This window comes from Cervus elaphus, chromosome 30 (assembly GCF_910594005.1).
Source record: "Cervus elaphus chromosome 30, mCerEla1.1, whole genome shotgun sequence".
Taxonomy (NCBI): Eukaryota; Metazoa; Chordata; class Mammalia; order Artiodactyla; family Cervidae; genus Cervus; species Cervus elaphus.
Genome location: NC_057844.1, coordinates 26,749,792 through 26,771,500, shown reverse-complemented (window position 1 = coordinate 26,771,500; position 21,709 = coordinate 26,749,792). Strand labels below are relative to the sequence as shown.

The window sequence follows — 21,709 nt, the reverse complement described above, 5'->3', positions numbered from 1 at the left end:
GGGATCAAACCCTGGTCTAGCTGGAAGTATTTCCATTTTGTTCCTCTTTTCAAAGAAATAGCTCTTTCAATCTTCTTGATTTCATCATCTCAAGCTATATGGTAATATTGTAGAGCATATGTGGAATTTTTGGCTAGAACAGCAAATTTTGATTTCTGAATCCTCTAGTTCATTACTGTAGAGGACTAGTCCTTAATGTTTCTTGGCTTACTTTCATGTAAAAAAGTACTAATAGTACTTTTATAATGGAATAGGAGTTGTGAGCCTGTAATGAAATAATGTACTGTTTAAGCACTGTAAAGTTGTAAAAAATCATGTAAATATTAATTGCTCTTTGGTTATTGTAAGTACTTCAGTGTTCTTGCAATCTCCCATTTTTTTAGCCATTCTCCTAATTTTATATTTTTTCCTGAATATTTTGTTACTAATCTTTTTTTTAGGTTACAGTTTCACCAACTATAAAACAAAACATAAGAACTTAAAAAAAAATACAAGATGGAAGTCAATCATTTTATGCATCTGTTTGTTAGAGTGGAACATACATAATCTGCAGAGAAAACGCTGTCACTGTGCCTAAGTGGGTGAGGGTTCTCTTAGATATAATAGTTCTGCTCACACACACACATATTTCTAACACATTTTACAGAACTGTTGTTGACCTGATGTCTGATAGGTTTCAGTCTAAGGTATGGGAAAGAAGAGCAAAGTGTTTTGACTAAAATATGGGCAAGTTCCTGTTTTATATATAGAATTAACAAAGTTTAGCTACAACTGAATAAATGACTCTGGTTTAATAAATTGCCTGAATTGCCTCAGTATGGTTGCAGTTCATCCTCTTTTTAGCCATTTGGCCATTTTAGCCATTTGACCAGTTACCTATAAAAATGCAATACATTTTACATACACATAACACACACAGATAATTTTAATGTCATTAGTAGCATATGTTTGAATTGTTTTTGCTCATGGGATATTGGTAGACTTATACTATCTATTCCCCTTTTCCTGGTTTTCCCTGCATCACTTATTTTCATAAAGAGTAGTTTGAATCAAGGGTGTATTCTGTGTAGAGGAGGAAGTAGGGAGGGAACTGGAACTTTTATAACTATTATTTCATTTGAGTTATACAGTCTGTACAAGATAAGTGATATTACTGCTGTTGTCAGTTGAGGAAACTAAGTAATAAGCCTCCGCAGCGTAAATGTTGTTCATAGTCTTAAAGTAGAGTCACAACCTTAATAAGAATTTGCCTGATCTCAAATCCAATATTTCACTTAACAACAAATTGGGTAATTTTCAAACATGTTACTTCTGCTGTTGAACTGCTGAAAAATTTAGATAGGAGCTGATTTTAAACCCTTCCTATCACAGTGTTTTGACGATCTGCTTCTGAATGAGCATGAACCAGTGGCATTTTAGTAATAACAAAATACATAGTGTTTGGACTGCTGCTCACATTGGTGCCTTTGGATGATTAAAATCATGATACCGTTTACTTTCCCTCCAAAATGACCAAAATAACATATTAGGCCTTCTGAATTGTATTTCACATTGTGGAGATACTTTCTATGAGTTTTGTTGCCTCCATACGAGCAATTTGGTAATATTTACAGAGAATTAATTGAATTCTTCAGTGATTTGTGTGAAGGTGAGTGATAAATGTAAGATTATATTTTATATGTCCTGTTACCTTTTATGAATATATTGTTTAGATTTGTTTTTCATGATTATTATCTATTTCATGAATTTGCTTAATTTAAGAAATAGTACACTTCTCTATTCATTGAAATAGTTAACTGAACGCATCCTATCTGAACATCAGAATCTTTTCCATTTGTATTTTTGCAAAATGAGACAGAAATGTAAATTTTGGAGTGCTTCCCTGGTGGCTCAGAGGTTAACACGTCTGCCTGCAGTGTGGGAGACCTGGGTTCAATCCCTGGGTCAGGAAGATCCCCTGGAGAAGGAAATGGCAACCCACTCCAGTATTCTTGCCTGGAGAATCCCATGGAAGGAGGATCCTGGTAGGCTACAGTCCACAGGGTCGCAAAGAGTCGGACACGACTGAGCTACTTCACTAATCTAGGAGGCAGTGAGGGATACAGATTTCAGAGTTCTGTGGCCTCACTGGACACAATGAGGGACCCTATTTATGGATACCAAGATATTGTAGAAGGAAGTATGGAAGAAATGTGAAGGCAGCTTAAACCCATAATCACAGACACAGTCCAGAGGACATGCCATTATCACAATGGGATAATGGGTATTTAGGCCTGAATGATTTGGGAGTAAATGAACCTGAGTTCCACATTAGGCAGTCCTCTCAGAAAGTTAGCTTTTTGTGCACTGATTAAGGGAGCATGTATGCATTAAAGAGTTGAAAAAAGCTAGGGATACAGTGTGTACTGTATGAAAGACTTTGGTTGGTAACATATGAAAGAACTGGAAGTTGAGTCATACCCTTTAGAAATGGGACATTAGGTCCCCAAAACATTTTTTCTAGCTGTTACTTATTAAATTTAAGACTGTACTTCAATAAAAGATAATAAATTTAGAATATATATGTAATAAAAAATAAATTTGAGAGAATGTCCTTGAATAGAGTTAACCATCTTATTGAAGAGATTGGCCATAAATAAAGATCCCTGTTTATCTGTGGAATTATTGTTGGTTTTTCAGTTGCTAAGTCGTATTTGGCTCTTTGTGACCCCGAGGATTGTAGCCTGCCAGGCTCCTCTGTCCATGGGATTTTACAGGCAAGAATACTGGAGTGGGTTGCCATTTCCTACTCCAGGGGATCTTCCCGACCCAGGGATTGAACCCATGTGTCTTGCATCTCCTGAATTGGCAGGTGGATTCTTTACACTAGTGCTACCTGGGAAGCCCCAAAGAATTATTATATTATTATAATATGGGAAGCAAGACCAAAGACTATTGTTATATCATTATCACTGAAGCTTACTGTATTTTTATTTAGTGAGATTTTTCTTTTTCATGTTGTATTTACTTCACTGGTATTTGCAACTGAATGTGATTTAGAACTCTTTCGGTCCTGCCATTTGGATAATAACAAATGGGTACCACATGCATTTTCCATGGTGGAAGAATAGTTCTGGAAAACTTGAAGAGCAGTTCAATTCATTAGTTCAACACATTGTCTAAGTTCTGATGTAGAGCTCAGTAGACCAGATGATGAGACTGATGATGTATTAATTGAAAGTGCTGTGGCCATTGGCTGGAAGTAAGAGATTGCTTGGATATGTGGAGTAATGGGGGAAAAGAGAAAGAGTGAGCTGTCCTCACTCTTATGCTTATTATTGCTGCAGTGGTAGTGTTGTCATGAATTGCTGTTGCTGATATGGATGTGCACTTGGGTTTGCTCATCATGGCAAGAGTTTGGAAACCATGAATCCAGTGCTGTGCCCATTGTGTTCCACAGGCATTAAGAACAAATGCATACATTTAAGTTATTTTTATAGTTCTGTAGAATCACTATTCAACGTCCTCAATAAATATTTCTCCTGTTTACCTTGGTACTCTGAAGCAGCTATAGTAGGTGATGTCTGGTTTAGTGAAACTTATGGAGGTATAATCCAGCAGTAAACTTGGCAAGAATTACATTTTACTAACCAGCAAACAGAAAAATTAAGTAAAACATTTTCCTTTTTAAAAAGTTAAAAAAGCTATATTGATAATTAAACTGGACTAATTGCTTAGTATTAAAATCTGAAAGGACATGACATGCATTGTATAGGAAAACTTGCATTTCATTTTTAAGGTTTCAGTCTTCATATCAAATGGTATGTTTCCATTTATGTGTTTCTATATGTGTTTTCCTTTTTTTTTTTATGCAGTAGGCATTTTGCTACTTTGAGATTTTTCAGTGATCACATATTGAATGTTTTCTATGTCTTAAGTCACAATGCTGGGAGCATAAACTGTATTTCTAACTCTTTAGGAACTCATTGGTAGACATAAATGCACGTTGTTACAACAGGCTACTAAGTGCTATGTGCTAGGGACTAACTCCTGTGGGAAAGCAATGAAACAAGAAACTAGGCTATGGTGAAGTTCAGGAGAGCTTCACAAGAGAGAGATGTATTAGCCTGGAATTGAGGGGTAATTGGGATCTTATTGGAGGCTGTGTTTTGGGCAGAGGAGCATCGTGTACAAACTGGGGAACAGGTAACAGAACAGTACATGTAACAGCTGGAACAGCTGGTATGTTCAGATATACTTTGGGATGTAAGGTAAGGCACTAGAAGAGAATAAGATTGAAAGGATTTGTTGGAGCCAGAGTGTAACCTTAAGAAACTTAGAATTTATTTTATATGCAGAGGATATTTAATATGGAAGCTATATGTTATATTTGAGTAAGTTCATTAGTAGCAATGTATGAAGGGTCTGCTTGGAGGAACAGATCAGTAATAAAAGCATTAAGGGTACTTATCTTTTATGTGAAGGAATTTAGATACCTCATAGGAAGATAAGTGAATCCACTTAGATTTCTTGACTTCAGGTCAAGTAATATATTGCTTTCTCATTTCTTTTCCCTAGAATGGCTAGTTTTTTTAAAAATTACTATTATCAACTGAATATTGTATTAATTCCTACTTTTAAGTGGATCTGAGTCCTTTTTGATCATAAATTTCAATGGTTCAGTTTCTGAGTGATAAACCTCATGTTCCCTTTCTTTGTTTCAGTATTAGTGTTATTTCTTAACACTTCTGTTTCTTCAATATTGATTCAATTAATATTTCTAACACAGTTGTTTTTTGATTGAAAGTTCAGCTTCCTTTATCAAGTAAAATATTACTGAAAACCTAATGTAAGCTGAAAACTGAAAATTTTGCAGCCATGTGTAAGGGACTGTACATTGGTGAAATTGAAGGAGGCTTTATTGGAGTACAGTTTGAACCATACTATATAACTTAGAGGTGAAACTTGATTTATTGAGTATTTCAAAGTGTAATGCTTCTATAGTCAACAAATAATATTAATAGATGACTTTAATAAGATAATAATTTCTGTTTTTATATTTGTCCATGATTCTTTGATACTCATACCTTCATTGTGTTTTAATCTGTGAAAGCCATACTTGACCTTAGTTACTGTCACATTTTCTTTAACTGATACTTTCCTATTTTTTATCATTACCTTGTAGGCAATTGCATTGCCTCCTATTGCAAAGTGGCCTTATCAGAATGGCTTCACCCTAAATACTTGGTTTCGTATGGATCCATTAAATAACATTAATGTTGATAAGGATAAACCTTATCTTTATTGGTAAGTTATATATTTAATTTTAGTACTTTTGTCTTAAGCATTTCAATTTTTAAAAATATGTAACATAGTTTCAAGGCAACATAGTATATAGAATAAGTAAATAAATATGTTAAACCTATAAAGATATAGTTATGTCAGTTTATTCATTTCTTGCTGTTGATTCTAGGCTATCTGCCCTACTATTTTTCTTCCCCCCCTCAATTCCATTTTAAAAATCAAGCGTTATAGACCTTCTGTCTCGAGTCTGCACATATCAATTGTATGTTCTGAGTGAAGATGCTGATCAAAAAGAGAAAATGAGAAACAAACTACTATCAGATTTCTTTCACTTTGCCTTTTGACTTACATGGTTCTGTGAGCATAATTAAGCTATGCTTTGAAATACTGATTTTGATAACCATGTGCTGCTGCTGCTGCTAAGTCGCTTCAGTCGTGTCTGACTCTGTGCGACACCATAGACGGCAGCCCACCAGGCTCCTCTGTCCCTGGGATTCTCCAGGCAAGAACACTGGAGTGGGTTGCCATGTCTTTCTCCAGTGCATGCATGTATGCTAAGTCGCTTCAGTCGTGTCTGACTCTGTGTGGCCCTATGGACAGCAGCCCACCAGGCTCTGCTGTCCACGGGATTCTCTAGGCAAGAATACTGGAGTGGGTTGCCATTTCCTTCTCCAGATAACCATGTGTGAGGTTATAATTAGATAAGATTAATTATTTAGTAGATAACTAACAGAAAGGGTGGATCATCCCAACAATGGGTTCACCTGTGAGACTCAGAACTTGGTCATTTTAGATTACCAATAATGCCAAGTCATAAGAACATCAAACTTTCATTTATTACCTTACTATGTAGTAGGCATTATAAGTGCTTACTTGTATTACATCATTTAATACTTATAGTGCTCTGAAATAAGATTGCCCGAGTTTAAGTCCTGCCTTTACCACTCACTGTTTATCCTGTGCTTTGGTGTCTTCAGCTGTAAAATGAGATTAATAATAGTACCTATCATGTAGGATTTAACGGTAGCATAATATTTTATGTGCTTTTTATATAATGACTAGTTCAGAAATGTGAGTGTTGAAAAATGTGAGCTATTGATAGGTTGTAGACTCTACTACAGAAAGATTACATATGGATAGTATGTATGGATAATATGAGAGAGAGTTTTAACGAACATTTGAACTTCCAAACATAAATGGGGTTGAACTTCCAAAAGATCATTTTGGGAGATCATACTTTTATTGCAGTAGTACTGTCCTTTGTCAGAACATTTACAGGTTTTTATGTGTGATTAAATAAACAGCTGGAGGACTATTTCTCTGGAAGAAAATAATTCTACTTCTTAGTCACATCTTTTTTTTCTTTTTTTCTGTTTTAGACAGTACATGTATTCCTTTGCTTGATTTTGCTTGATTACCTACCTTTTTTTCCCAACTTGGCTCTCACTTTTTTTGTAAATTTGCAAGCTATTTTCAGAGATATAGTAGAATTAAAGAGCAAGTTGTTTTTGGAAACATTAACTGTGTATATGATTTCTGTATATGCTAATCCAGGTGATCATTGAAAGTTTATGAAATCTACTTGGTAGCCTTTTATTGACCATTAATTTGTTTTTATGTATTTGTGTTACTTTATGTATTTGTGAAATTGAAATGTTAAAAGATTCTATAGTCTTCTATTTTCCCAACTTAAATTTCTTCTTTTATTTCTAAAGTTTTCCTGTTTTAGTCTTTATTGGTACCTGTAATACCCTTTCTACTCTGTAGGTATACAAGTTTTATTTTTATAATTGTGTTTTATATTATTTATATAATAGTAATCTTCAGGTATATTGTTCTTTTAGCAGAGGATATTATACTACTTTCAGTTTTCTTTGCAGTTTTCGTACTAGCAAAGGAGTTGGTTACTCTGCTCATTTTGTTGGCAATTGTTTGATCGTTACATCACTGAAGTCCAAAGGAAAAGGTTTTCAGCACTGTGTGAAATATGATTTTCAACCACGCAAGGTATGTATAGGTAAATCATCTATTAAGAGTAATGCAATTCACCATTCCCACTATCTTAAAACTTAACTATTATGACTTCCATAATATTCTCTTTTATTGGTTTTCTCATGACTCCTATCTCTTATCTCTGTCTACATTTTCTTTGTACGTTTATGTCTAACTTTTGACATAAAAAAATCAGTTTCCTGCCCTCTTGCAGTGTCTGCTTCTCTCATTCACTCTCTCATTCGCTGTCTTGCTGTGATATATTCTATGACATTCTTCCCATGAACTCTCAGTGCATAGTTACTGACTGCCAGACACTGTTGTAGGCACAGAAGAGATGACAGTGAAAAAAACAAACAACATCCTTTCTTTTGTGGAGCTTCTTTTTTTTTCCCCCCAGGTATTTTTATTCAGTTTCAGGGCATATACTACCCCATATCCACAGGAACCCATCCTAACAGATTTGGAACTCATGTAAGGTGGAGGGACTGCTTCATTTCTTTTTCTTTCTTTTTTGTTATCCAATGTGTATTGTGCCACATACTGAAGAAAATACTATTTTGAATGGGGTTCTCAAATATATACCTTTAATTTTTACATGAGTCTAATAAAAAGTTTTCCCTTATGTAAGGGATAATTTGTTATTTCTATTAAAGAATGGCAATTTAGCCGTAATTCATTAATATATTAGAAAATAGCTTAAAAGCAATGATTTTAAATAAATTTATACATTAGAAGGGGATTTCTTTTTTTCTTGATACAAATCCCACTTATTTTCATATAATTCTCATTGTCTCTCCTCTAGAAATTCTGATTTATTAGATTTGGGATGAGACCTAGGCAGTATTTGTCAAATGTGCCAAATTATTTTGAATTTTAGTGGGAATTTGTTAGAAATACTGATCCTTGGACTTATTTTCATGGCAGGAATATATATGAGTTTTTAACAAATGCTCTATATGATTTTTCTCATTAGACAGGTTTGAGAAACAGTGCTTCAAATAGTAGAAATAAGAAAACTTAAGAATCAAATAAAATTACCATTAATTAATAAAAAGCAGTTTAACCTGATTGTTCTCTATCTCTCTTTTTTCTCTCTCTTTCTATGTCTTTACATTGTTGCCTTTTGAGAAATACATTCCCATTTGTAACAAATCTCTCTCTCTCTCTCTCTCTATGTGTATATATATATATGTATATGTATATGTATATATGTGTGTGTGTACATATATCTTGGTAGGATCACAGAGTGAAGTAGGTCTTGAAAGGCCTTCTGTAAAGATTTTTATAAAATCTTGAAAATCATAAGTATTTGATTTTGTGCTAAGTTGCTTCAGTGGTGTCCAACTGTTTGCAACTCTATGAAGTGTAGCCTGCCAGGCTCCTCTGTCCATGGGATTCTCCAGCCAAGAATACTGGAGTGGGTTGCCATGATCTTCTCCAGGGGATCTTCCTGACTTAAGGATCAAACTCATGGTTCTTACATTTCCGACTTTGGGAGGCTGGTTCTTACTGTTTGATTAGTCAAGATAGCTCCACTCTTTTATTTTTTCCCTTTGTTTAGTTTTTTCAGATGATACCCTAGCTAAGTTGTTATCCTTCCTAATAAGAAGTTTAGTTGGACTATCAAGAAGTGTTTTCCTAGTGCTATCACTTAACCAGATGTTTGACCTTATGGAAATGAATGTAAATGATTAGCATATTACCTCATATGTAGTAACGTGCTCAATGCATATTAACTACTATTGATATTTGTATAAATATCATGTTATATTTTTCTACTGAATTCTTAATATAGTCCTTTTTTATTGTTGCTGTGAGTGTCTTTCTTTTATACTGCTATTTTTGAGTCTCAAACTAAACGCAGACCTCAGTGTACATTTATAGTATCAGTATACATACACACTATCCAAGTTTATTCCTGTTTCCTTTAGTCAAAAACTATCAAGTCAAAACTTGGGCTTTTTCGGTTCAAAAAGTCACTTGTCTGTTATCTGTAGAGTACATCTTGATTTTCCTAAGGAAAGAAAATAGAAAAGTTTATTTTCTTACAACTAAGTATTTTTCATTTTGAGATCATTCATTAAATTGTGTATTCATTTATTCACCCATTTAATCTTACATGTTGATGTTATGACCAAAAGCAGATTCCAAACTTAATTATGTGGCTAATAATTGGCTAACTTTATTAATTAAGTTGGTTACCACTACCCATTTAAGTGAAAAATTGGAAACCTTTTTAGATTCCCTTTTTAAAATTAGCACCTCAAGGCAGTTCTGTTAACTAGTTCCTGTCCCCCCCTTTTAGAATTACCAATGCCTTTATCTTAATGGCATCACTCACTCGATGGACATGAATTTGAGCAAGGTCAGGGAGATAATAGGGAAGCTTGGCGTGCTCCAGTCTGTGGCGTAGCAAAGAGTTGGACACGACTGAGCATCTGAACAACAGCAGCTTTTAGTCTTAACAGTCTCACGTCCTCACTGCTGTCAGTTATATTCCTATGCTATGGAGATGATCATGTCACTTTCCTGCTTTAAATTCTTTAATGATACTGCACTTCAGTTCAGTCGCTCAGTTGTGTCCGACTCTGTGATCCCATGGACTGCAGCACTCCAGGCCTCCCTGTCCATCACCAACTCCCGGAGCCTGCTCAAACTCGTGTCCATTGAGTTAGTGATGCCATCCAGCCATCTCATCCTCTGTCGTCCCCTTCTCCTCCTGCCCCCAATCCCTCCCAGCATCTTTCCCAGTGTCAGGGTCTTTTCCAGTGAGTCAGTTCTTTGCATCAGGTGGCCAGTGTATTGGAGCCTGAGCTTCATCATCTGTCCTTCCAGTGAATATTTAGGACTGATTTCCTTTAGAATGTACTAGTTGGAGTCTTCTTGCCGTCCAAGGGACTCTCAAGAGTCTTCTTCAACACCAAAGTTCAAAAGCATCAATTCTTGGGTGCTCAGCTTTCTTTATAGTCCAATTCTTAGTCCATACATGACTACTGGAAAAACCATAGCTTTGACTAGACAGACCTTTGTTGGCAAAGTAATGTCTCTGCTTTTTAATATGCTGTCTAGTTTGGTCATAACTTTTCTTCCAAGGAGCAAGTGTCTTTTAATTTCATGGCTGCAATCACCATCTGCAGTGATTTTGGAGCCCCCAAAAATGAAGTCACTGTTTCCATTGTTTCCCCATCTATTAGCCATGAAGTGATGGGACCAGATGCCATGATCTTAGTTTTCTGAATGTTGAGTTTTAAGCTAACTTTTTCACTCTCCTCTTTCACTTTCATCAAGAGACTCTTTAGTTCTTCGCTTTTTGCCATAAGTGTGGTGTCATCTGCATATCGGAGGTGATTATTTTTCACCTGGCAGTCTTGATTCCAGCTTGTGCTTCATCCAGTTCAGCATTTCTCATGATGTACTCTGCAGACAAGTTAAATAAGCAGGGTGACTATATACAGCCTTGATGTACTCCTTTCCCGATTTGGAACCAGTCTATTGTTCCATGTCTAGTTCTTAATGTTGCTTCTTCACCTGCATACAGATTTCTCAGGAGGCAAGTCGGGTGGTCTGGTATTCCCACCTCTCTAAGAATTACCCACAGTTTATTGTGATCCACAGAGTCAGAGGCTTGGCATGGTCAATAAAGCAGAAGTAGATGTTTTTATGGAACTCTCTTGCTTTTTCGATGATCCAACAGATGTTGGCAATTTGATCTCTGGTTCCTCTGCCTTTTCTAAATCCAGCTTGGACATCTGGAAGTTCACGGTTCATGTACTGTTGAAGCCTGGTTGGAGGATTTTAAGCATTACTTTGCTAGCTTGTGAGATGAGTGCAATTGTGTGGTAGTTTGAATGTTGTTTGACCTTGCCTTTCTTTGGGATTGGAATGAAAACTGACCTTGTCCAGTTGACCTGACATTTTTTTGTAACTGAGGAAGAATGTAGTTTTGTGTTAACTTTATTTTGTGAGTTTTTTAGTGCACTGTTTTATTTTGTAAATCAAAATGAGGAAAATTAATTTTTGTTCAAAGTATTTCAGGTACCTTGAAAAAATAATATTTTAGTGGTTGAGAATTACTATTATGGCTTTATAAATATCATGCAGAATAAGTATGAAATAATTGAATAGTGTTTTTAAGTAATCTCAGAAGAAAGTTTGTGTTTTATATTTTTATGTTTGGGGGTAAAGTGAGTCTAAATCCCTCCTTACTGGTGAAAGAATCTTTTCAAACATCTGTAAATCATTTGTATTTTTCTGTTGTTTAGAAATGATGTTTACATATTATCTGAAATATGCTATTATCTGAAGCAAACTTTTATCTGAATTAGACTAAAGATTAGATTCACAAATTGTTAGAGAACTTAAACCATCTCATGTCAGAATGCTTTTTGTTGGCACTAGTAACTATAAAATTAGAGCTCAGTATAAACTTATTCCTTGATTCTCAATTTATAGTCATACACTGCTAAGTTAGAATGTATAACTACTCTTAAATTTAATATTCTACATTGTGAAAATGAAATTATCTCAATCTTATTATAGCTGTTAAAATGGTGTTCCTTTGACAGATTTTGCCTGACAGTGCAATCCAGAGTAGAATCTTACATTATTCTTTCTCAGTTTACAATGTCCTTTTCCATCCACAGTCATCAACATGGTTTTATAATTCTGTATTTGTTTGCTTGTCTAATGTATGGATCCTTCCACTGCCCCCTAAATTCCAGGGAATCTTGAATAAATAAATCTTGACCTATGATCTGTCTGTCAAAACTGTCAGTTTGCCTGACACACTGCAAATATTATTAAATGAATGACAACAAATATAATTATGTTTCCACAATTTTGGGATCTTGGTATAGTGAAAGGAATATCAGTCTAGGGCTCCAAAGGTTCTCGCTCTATTTCCATCACACATTTATTCTCTATTAAATAATTTCTTTCATCTGTAAAATGAGAAATGGGAGAGGGAATTTGACATATTTGTAGTGGATTATCATTAATATTCCTTCAACTAAGTTTTTGTAGTGTGGGATAAATGTTATGATTGCTTTTAAACAGTTATAACCAAACATTACATATTGATTTCCTTTTTTTTTTTTTTTTTTTCATTTAAGTGGTACATGATCAGCATTGTCCACATTTACAATCGTTGGAGAAACAGTGAAATTCGGTGTTATGTTAATGGACAGCTGGTATCATATGGTGATATGGCTTGGCATGTTAACACAAATGATGTAAGTTTTTCTTTATCTGTATTTTAATGTATTTGAGTGTTTGATATATCACTGATTATAGCATGAATTGAATAATATAATTGGTTGGTAGAAACTAGCTTTATTTTGAAGTTTTTTTCTGTTAAGTGAATTTTGCCTTAATTTAGAATAATTAAATTGCTAAAAGCCACAACTAGTGATACAAAAAAAGAAAATCGGTTGGGTAGATTATTAAGTTTTAGGTCAAAATTTAAATGCAATATTGTGTTCTTTTCAGAATCTCACGCATTAAAAGATGTGTATTCCATGTCCTGGCTATTATAAACAGTGCTGCGATGAACATTGGGGTGCATGTGTCTCTTTCAGATCTGATTTCCTCAGTGTGTATGCCCAGAAGGGGGATTGCTGGGTCATATGGCAGTTCTGTTTCCAGTTTTTTAAGAATTCTCCACACTGTTCTCCATAGCGGCTGTACTAGTTTGCATTCCCACCAACAGTGTAAGAGGGTTCCCTTTTCTCCACACCCTCTCCAGCATTTATTGCTTGTAGACTTTTGGATAGCAGCCATCCTGACTGGCGTGTAATGGTACCTCATTGTGGTTTTGATTTGCATTTCTCTGATGATGAGTGATGTTGAGCATCTTTTCATGTGTTTGTTAGCCATCTGTATGTCTTCTTTGGAGAAATGTCTGTTTAGTTCTTTGGCCCATTTATCAGCAGATGAATGGATAAGGAAGCTGTGGTCCATATACACCATGGAATATTACTCAGCCATTAAAAAGAATTCATTTGAATCAGTTCTAATGAGATGGATGAAACTGGAGCCCATTATACAGAGTGAAGTAAGCCAGAAAGATAAAGAACGTTACAGCATACTAACACATATATATGGAATTTAGAACGATGGTCATGATAACCCTATATGCAAAACAGGAAAAGAGACACAGATGTACAGAACAGACTTTTGGACTCTGTGGGAGAAGGCGAGGGTGGGATGTTTCGAGAGAACAGCATCGAAACATGTATATTATCTAGGGTGAAACAGGTCACCAGCCCAGGTTGGATGCATGAGACAAGTGCTCGGGCCTGGTGCATTGGGAAGACCCAGAGGGATTGGGTAGAGAGGGAGGTGGGAGGGAGGATCGGGATGGGGAATACATGTAACTCCATGGCTGATTCATGTCAATGTATGACAAAACCCACTACAATATTGTAAAGATATTAGCCTCCAACTAATAAAAAATAAATGAAAAAAAAGATGTGTATTATACTTTATTTTGATGTGAAAGGAGTACCTTAAATAGAATAAATATGTACAGTATGTTAATATTGTTTATTAGATGAATGGTGGTAAATACTGTGGAGGAAGGTTCAGTGGGAACAAATACAGAAAGTATCGGTGTAGGGAAGGGAGAAGCCAGATCGTCCAGAGATGGCCTTAGTGTTGAGACCAGAGAAAGCCATGTGGGTGTTTGCAAGAAATACCCCCTTCAGTGGAAACATGAGTGCAAAGGCTTTGGGGCAGAAGTGAAAAGTTCATCTTGGTTTTTATATTTCTTTAAAGTTTATTTTGTTTTCTTTAAAGGCTCAAACAGTTTTTCACCATTGAGGATAATGTTTGCTGTGGGTTTGTCTTATATAGCTTTTATTATGTTGAGGTATGTTCCTTCTATTCCTGCTTTTTGGAGAGTTTTAATCATAAATGAGTGTTGAATTTTGTCACAGGCTTTTTCTGCATGTATTGAGATAATCATATGGTTTTTATCTTTCAATTTGTTAATGTGGCATATTACATTGATTTGCAGATATTAAAGAATCCTTGCATTCCTGGGATAAAGCCCACTTGGTCATGATGTGTGATCTTTTTAATATGTTGTTGGATTCTGTTTGCTAGAATATTTTTTTAGGATTCTTGCATCTATGTTCATCAGTGATATTGGCCTGTAGTTTTCTTTTTTCATGGCATCTTTGTCTGGTTTTGGTATTAGGGTGATGGTGGCCTCATAGAATGAGTTTGGAAGTTTACCTTCCTCTGCAATTTTCTGGAAGAGTTTGTGTAAGATAGGTGTTAGCTCTTCTCTGAATTTTTGGTAGAATTCTGCTGTGAAGCTGTCTGGTCCTGGGCTTTTGTCTGCTGGAAGAGTTCTGATTACGGTTTCAATTTCCGTGCTTGTGATGGGTTTGTTAAGATCTTCTATTTCTTCCTGGTTCAGTTTTGGAAAGTTATACTTTTCTAAGAATTTGTCCATTTCTTCCAAGTTGTCCATTTTATTGGCATATAGTTGCTGATAGTAGTCTCTTATGATCCGTTGTATTTCTGTGTTGTCTATTGTGATCTCTCCATTTTCATTTTTAATTTTGTTGATTTGATTCTTCTTCCTTTGTTTCTTGATGAGTCTGGCTAACAGTTTGTCAATTTTATTTATCTTCTCAAAGAACCAGCTTTTAGCTTTGTTGATTTTTGCTATGGTCTCTTTAGTTTCTTTTGCATTTATTTCTGCCCTAATTTTTAAGATTTCTTTCCTTCTACTAACCCTGGGGTTCTTCATTTCTTCCTTCTCTAGTTACTTTAGATGTAGAGTTAGGTTATTTATTTGACTTTTTTCTTGTTTCTTGAGGTAAGCCTGTAATGCTATGAACTTCCCCTTAGCACTACTTTTATAGTGTCCCATAGGTTTTGGGTTATTGTGTTTTCATTTCTTTCTGTGCATATTTTGATTTCTTTTTTGATTTCTTCTATGATTGGTTATTCAGAAGCGTGTTATTTAGCCTCCATGTGTTGGAATTTCTAATAGTTTTTTTCCTGTAATTGAGATTTAATCTTACTGCCTTGTGGTCAGAAAAGATGATCGGAATGATTTCAAGTTTTTGAATTTACCAAAGATAGATTTATGGCCCAGGATGTGATCTATCCTGGAGAAGGTTCCATGTGCACTTGATTAAAAGGTGGAATTGATTGTTTTGGGGTGAAATGTCCTATAGATATCAATTAGGTCTAGCTGGTCCATTGTGTCTTTTAAAGTTTGTGTTTCCTTGTTAATTTTCTGTTTAGTTGATCTATCTATAGGTGTGAGTGGGGTATTAAAATCTCCCACTGTTATTGTGTTACTGTTAATTTTCCCTTTCATACTTGTTAGCATTTGCCTTACATATTGCAGTACTCCTATGTTGGTTGCATATATATTTATAATTGTTACATCTTCTTCTTGGATTGATCCTTTGATCATTATGTAGTGTCCTTCTTTGTCTCTTTTCACAGCCTTTATTTTAAAGTCTTATTTTATCTGATATGAGTATTTCTAGTCCTGCTTTTTTTTTGGTCTCCATTTGCGTGAAATATCTTTTTCCAGCCCTTCACTTTCAGTCTGTATGTGTCCCTTGTTTTGAGGTGAGTCTCTTGTAGACAGCATATATCGGGGTCTTGCTTTTGTATCCATTCAGCCAATCTTTGTCTTTTGATTGGGGCATTCAACCCATTTACATTTAAGGTAATTATTGATAAGTATGGTCCTGTTGCCATTTACTCTGTTGTTTTGGGTTTGAGTTTATACACCCTTTCTGTGTTTGCTGTCTAGAGAAGATCCTTTAGCATTTGTTGAAGAGTTGGTTTGGTGATGCTGAATTCTCTCAGCTTTTGCTTGTCTGTAAAGCTTTTGAATTCTCCTTCATATCTGAATGAGATCCTTGCTGGTTACAGTAATCTGGGTTGTAGGTTATTCTCTTTCATTACTTTAAGTATGTCCTGCCATTCCCTTCTGGCCTGAAGAGTTTCTATTGAAAGATCAGCTGTTAGCCTTATGGGAATCCCTTTGTGTGTTATTTGTTGTTTCTCCCTTGCTGCTTTTAATATTTCTTCTTTGTGTTTGATCTTTGTTAATTTAATTAATATGTGTCTTGGGGTGTTTTGCCTTGGGTTTATCCTGTTTTGCCCTCTCTGGGTTTCTTGGACTTGTGTGACTATTTCCTTTCCCATTTTAGGGAAGTTTTCAACTATTATCTCCTCGAGTATTTTCTCATAGCCTTTCTTTTGAAAGCATTTCCCCGAAAGTCAGGAACAAGCAAGGGTACCCACCCTCACCACTACTATTCAACATAGTTTTGGAAGTTTTGGCCACAGCAGTCAGAGCAGAAAAAGAAATAAAAGGAATCCAGATTGGAAAAGAAGTAGTAAAACACTCACTGTTGGCAGATGACATGGTCCTCTACATAGAAAACTGTAAAGACTCTACCAGAAAATTACCAGAGCTAATCAATGAATATAGTAAAGTTGTAGGATACAAAATTAACACACAGAAATCCCTTGCATTTCTATACACTAACAATGAGAAAACAGAGAGAAATTAAGGAAACAATACCATTCACCATTGAAGTGAAAAAAATAAAATACTTAGGAATATATCTACCTAAAGAAACAGAAGACCTATATATAGAAAACTATAAAACACTGATGAAAGAAATCAAAGAGGACACAAATAGATGGAGAAATATACTATGTTGATGGATTGGAAGAATCAATATAGTGAACATGAGTATACTACACAAAGCAATCTATAGATTCAATGCAATCCCTATCAAGCTACCAACGGTATTTTGCACAGAACTAAAGGAAATAATTTCACAATTTGTATGGAAATACAAAAAGCCTTGAATAGCCAAAGCAATCTTGAGAAAGAAGAATGGAACTGGAGGAATCAACCTGCCTGACTTCAGGCTCTACTGCAAAGCCACAGTCATCAAGACAGTGTGGTACTGGCACAAAGACAGAAATATAGATCAATGGAACAAAATAGAAAGCCCAGAGATAAATCCACACACCTATGGACACCTTATCTTCGACAGAGGAGGCAAGAATATACAATGGCGAAAAGACAACCTCTTTAACAAGTGGTGCTGGGAAAACTGGTCAACCACTTGTAAAAGAATGAAATTAGATCACTTTCTAACACCATACACAAAAATAAACTCAAAATGGATTAAAGATCTAAATGTAAGACCAGAAACTATAAAACTCCTAGAGGAGAACATAGGCAAAACCCTCTCTGACATAAATCACAGCAGGATCCTCTATAACCCACCTCCCAGAATATTGGAAATAAAAGCAAAAATAAACAAATGGGACCTAATGAAACTTAAAAGCTTTTGCACAACAAAGGAAACTATAAGCAAAGTGCAAAGACAGCCTTCAAAATGGGAGAAAATAATCACAAACGAAGCAACTGATAAAGAATTAATCTCAAAAATATGCAAACAACTCTTGCAACTCAATTCCAGAAAAATAAATGACCAAATCAAAAAATGGGCCAAGGAACTGAATAGACCTTTCTCCAAAGAAAACATACAGATGGCTAACAAAAACATGAAAAGAAGCTCAACATCACTCATTATCAGAGAAATGCAAATCAAAACCACAATGAGGTACCATTTCACGCCAGTCAGAATGGCTGCCATCCAAAAGTCTACAAGCAGTAAATGCTGGAGAGGGTGTGGAGAAAAGGGAACCCTCTTACACTGTTGGTGGGAATGGAAACTAGTACAGCCAGTATGGAGAACTCTGTGGAGATTCCTTAAAAAACTGGAAATAGAACTGCCATATTAATCCCGCTGCTGGGCATACACACTGAGGAAACCAGAATTGAAAGAGACACATATACCCCAGTGTTCATCACAGCACTGTTTATAATAACTAGAACATGGAAGCAACCTAGATGTCCATCAACGGACGAATGGATAAGAAAGCTGTGGTCCATATACACAATGGAATATTACCCAGCCATTAAAAAGAACACCTTGAATCAGTTCTAATGAGATGGATGAAACTGGAGTCTATTATACAGAGTGAAGTAAGCCAGAAAGAAAAACACCAATACAGTGTACTAACACATATATATGGAATTTAGAAAGATGGTAACAATAACCCTATATGCAAGACAGAAGAAGAGACACAGATGTATACAACAGTCTTTTGGACTCTGTGGGAGAAGGCGAGGGTGGAATGGTCTGAGAGAATAGCATTGAAACATGTATATTATCATATGTGAAACAGATCTCCAGTCCATGTTTGATACATGAGACAGGTGCTCAGGGCTGGTGCACTGGGATGACCCAGAGGGATGGGATGAGGAGGGAGGTGAGAGGGGGGTTCAGGATTGGGAACACATGTAAACCCATGGTTGATTGATATCAGTGTATGGCAAAAACCACTACAATATTGTAAAGTAATTAGCCTCCAACTAAAATAAATAAAATAAAAAAATAAAAGCTCAAACAAAACAAAAAAATCAAAGAATCTGTGACCGAAGCAAGTTGTAGATTGCAAAGTTTGAAAATATTTACTATCTGTTTCTTTATAGGAATAGTTTGCTTGTTCTGTCCTAGAAACTTATAGTTGGGTCATAGTCAATACATATTTATGAGAATAATTTTTTCCATAATTAGAATATTCAGTGAAATTCTGCTTCATATTTGCCTTCCAGAGGGGACAGTCTTTTTATTATAGAGTGGTCTTGTTGACTGCCATTGACTCTATAGTCATATTTTTAAAAAGAAAGGAAACAAGGACTGATTTTTTTAATTATTTGCGATAATATTCCAAGAAATGGAGAGGCCTGGAGAATAACACACACACATATGCACACATACATTATGTAGTCTGTTCTACAGTTCCTGTACTTCTACTTAACGATTAGGTACTCTATGAGGAGTTTCTCCTTTGGACCTCATTCACAGTTTTTTGGTTATTTTATTGAGGCATCAAAGGGATGCCATACATATATAATGTCTTGCTTGTAGAATAACCTGTGAGGATGGGTAGTGAATAGTGACTAGTTTTGCTGGTCTGGATAGATAGGGCCACATGTTAGGTGAGATATAAGAATTAGAGGTGAGAAGGATCTTGTTAAATGTGGTTTCTTAGGTGCTAAACTCCCCAGATGGAGAGCATTGTATAATACCATCTGCTTTTGTCAGCAGATTTTGGTAATTATTATTTATTTGATTCTGCATTATACCAATTCATCTAAAAGAAGAAAGTGATTTTTCTTTGTGTCTTTAACTTAGTGTAGAGAAATAGAGAAATATACCCATAATGGAGAAATGAGGTAGAATTAAAAAATTTTGGTCCAGTGTGTTTATGGTTAAATTTGAAAGAGTCATTCTTTTGATTCAGGTAACTATCTATGGACAATTACAAATCATTATAGTGTAAAAATAAGTTATACTTTTGTAAATAAATAGTTTTAAGCTCTTTTTCTTTTAACTGTAGAATTTGGAAAGTTGGTCAAGTGATTATAGAATAGTCATTGTTTGCTTGCCCATAAATATGAAACATTTGACTGATTAACTTTCCCCCAAAAATCTTTAGTCTTTTTTTTTTTATTATTTAAATAATCCATAGAGTCTTAATTGTTGGTTTCTTCTGTTATTATGCTTTATGGTATTACTGACCATGAAGGCAAATATCCTTAAATATTTTGTCATTGCAAAATAAAACATTGGATTTTTTTATGACTTTTTAAAAATAGAGCTATGACAAGTGCTTTCTCGGATCTTCAGAAACTGCTGATGCAAATAGGGTATTCTGTGGTCAACTTGGTGCCGTGTATGTGTTCAGTGAAGCCCTCAACCCTGCACAGATATTTGCAATTCATCAGTTAGGACCTGGATATAAGGTAGGAAGATCATCTTATTATAAATTCTATGGAAAGTTATAGGTGTGAAATGTGAAATACTATACACAATTTAGTATATAATGATAGGTTTTCTTCAATGCGGTTTAAAAGTCATCTGTGTATTTTGGAACTGAGTCATTAGTTTGTTTCATTTTGTTTCAAAGATGTTTTTTTCTCTTTTTAACTATTTTCCCCTTACCTTCCTGAATGCTTTTTTATTCTTTAGAATGTTTTCTAATGATGAAGCCATAGCTTTTGTTGACATAATTCTTAAATAATAAATTTTGTAAAACCATATTGCTTAATGTGATATTTAAAAATCTCAAATTACAAGATATATGAATTATATTATGAACAAATATTAGAGATAACCCAAATAGAATAGTTAATGATTTTGAAGGAAAATGATGTAAAATATTAAATGTAGCTGGAACTATTGAGTGTTAGCTTCTCTTTTTTTGCTTGTTCTTTGCTGTTGACCGGAAGTTGGCAGAGTAGTGCATATTGTAATTTTGCAAGACTAATTATTTAATGTGATTTTCCATATTTTCTTGGTTTTTTGACTTTAAAAACAAAGATTTATTTAAGCAAGATATTGCATTCACATATATGAATTCATTCTTAATGGGCAGTACACCTGGCTGGGGAAATATATGAGTTTTGTGTAAGTCACATTTGGAATTGTGATATCCCAAACTGTATGGAGTTGAGAGAGAATACTACAGTGTAATTCAAAACTTTTATAATTCTGAAGATCTTTCATGGAAGAATTGTTTTTCCTTTTTAAAACTTAGTGTTTAAATAATCAGTGTGAAGATTGTGCTATGGGAAAGGGAGTACTAAACATTAAAAATATTTCTCCTAATGCCTTTGCACTTTTGCATTAATATTTCTGTTTAAAATTTTATGTTTTATATTGGACATGTAAGTGACAATTTGAATTTACCCTTATGAAAAGATATTTCTGTTCCCAGTGATTTTAATAACCATAATAGTATTGAATGACAGTAGTGCTGTCATTTTTATGTCAAGGTGACAGTACTGGCTGCCATCTTTTGTCCATTTTGTTTTGCTATCTATAGAAATGAATTTGTGCTTGTTACAGCCACTTTTTCTTCCATGAGTACTTTTGTTGAATTTGAGTCCTAGTTATGCCATGTGTTGAGTGTGCATGGAAATGTCTCTATAATTCAAATTTTTGAGTTAATATGCAACATGCCTTCCTTTCATACTTCTTTTCCTTATTCCATATAAATATTTGAAGTTGGTTTCTTCAGGCACTAACAGAATGATATTAAGTTGGGTGACAAACTAGTGAAATATAAATAAAGTAGAAAATCAAGAAGATACAGCTAAGAAAGCCATAAATCCAGTGTGATTGCTATAGTGAAACTTCATATTTGGTGGGAGCTTATTAGCAGCAGGAAAAAAAAAAGGATTAAACATCAGCAGGTATTAACTCTCTCTTTCAGAAAGGAGCAAATATTGTTCTGAACTACTTTACAGACTGAGCAGTTTATCACAGCAGCCCTTTCTTATCACATTATTTTATAC

General features: G+C 34.9%; 1 protein-coding gene across 9 annotated transcripts in view; it reads left to right on the top strand.

Annotated features, from left to right (window-relative positions):
- Positions 1 to 21,709, top strand: part of NBEA (neurobeachin) — a 646,246-nt gene that overhangs the window by 91,279 nt on the left and 533,258 nt on the right. For all 9 annotated transcript variants that reach the window (XM_043891765.1, XM_043891767.1, XM_043891768.1 and 6 more), the window contains exons 5-8: positions 5,165 to 5,286; positions 7,164 to 7,290; positions 12,390 to 12,509; positions 20,009 to 20,155. In XM_043891765.1, coding sequence (XP_043747700.1) covers positions 5,165 to 5,286; positions 7,164 to 7,290; positions 12,390 to 12,509; positions 20,009 to 20,155 — 516 coding nt within the window. The remainder of the gene's footprint in view (positions 1 to 5,164; positions 5,287 to 7,163; positions 7,291 to 12,389; positions 12,510 to 20,008; positions 20,156 to 21,709) is intronic.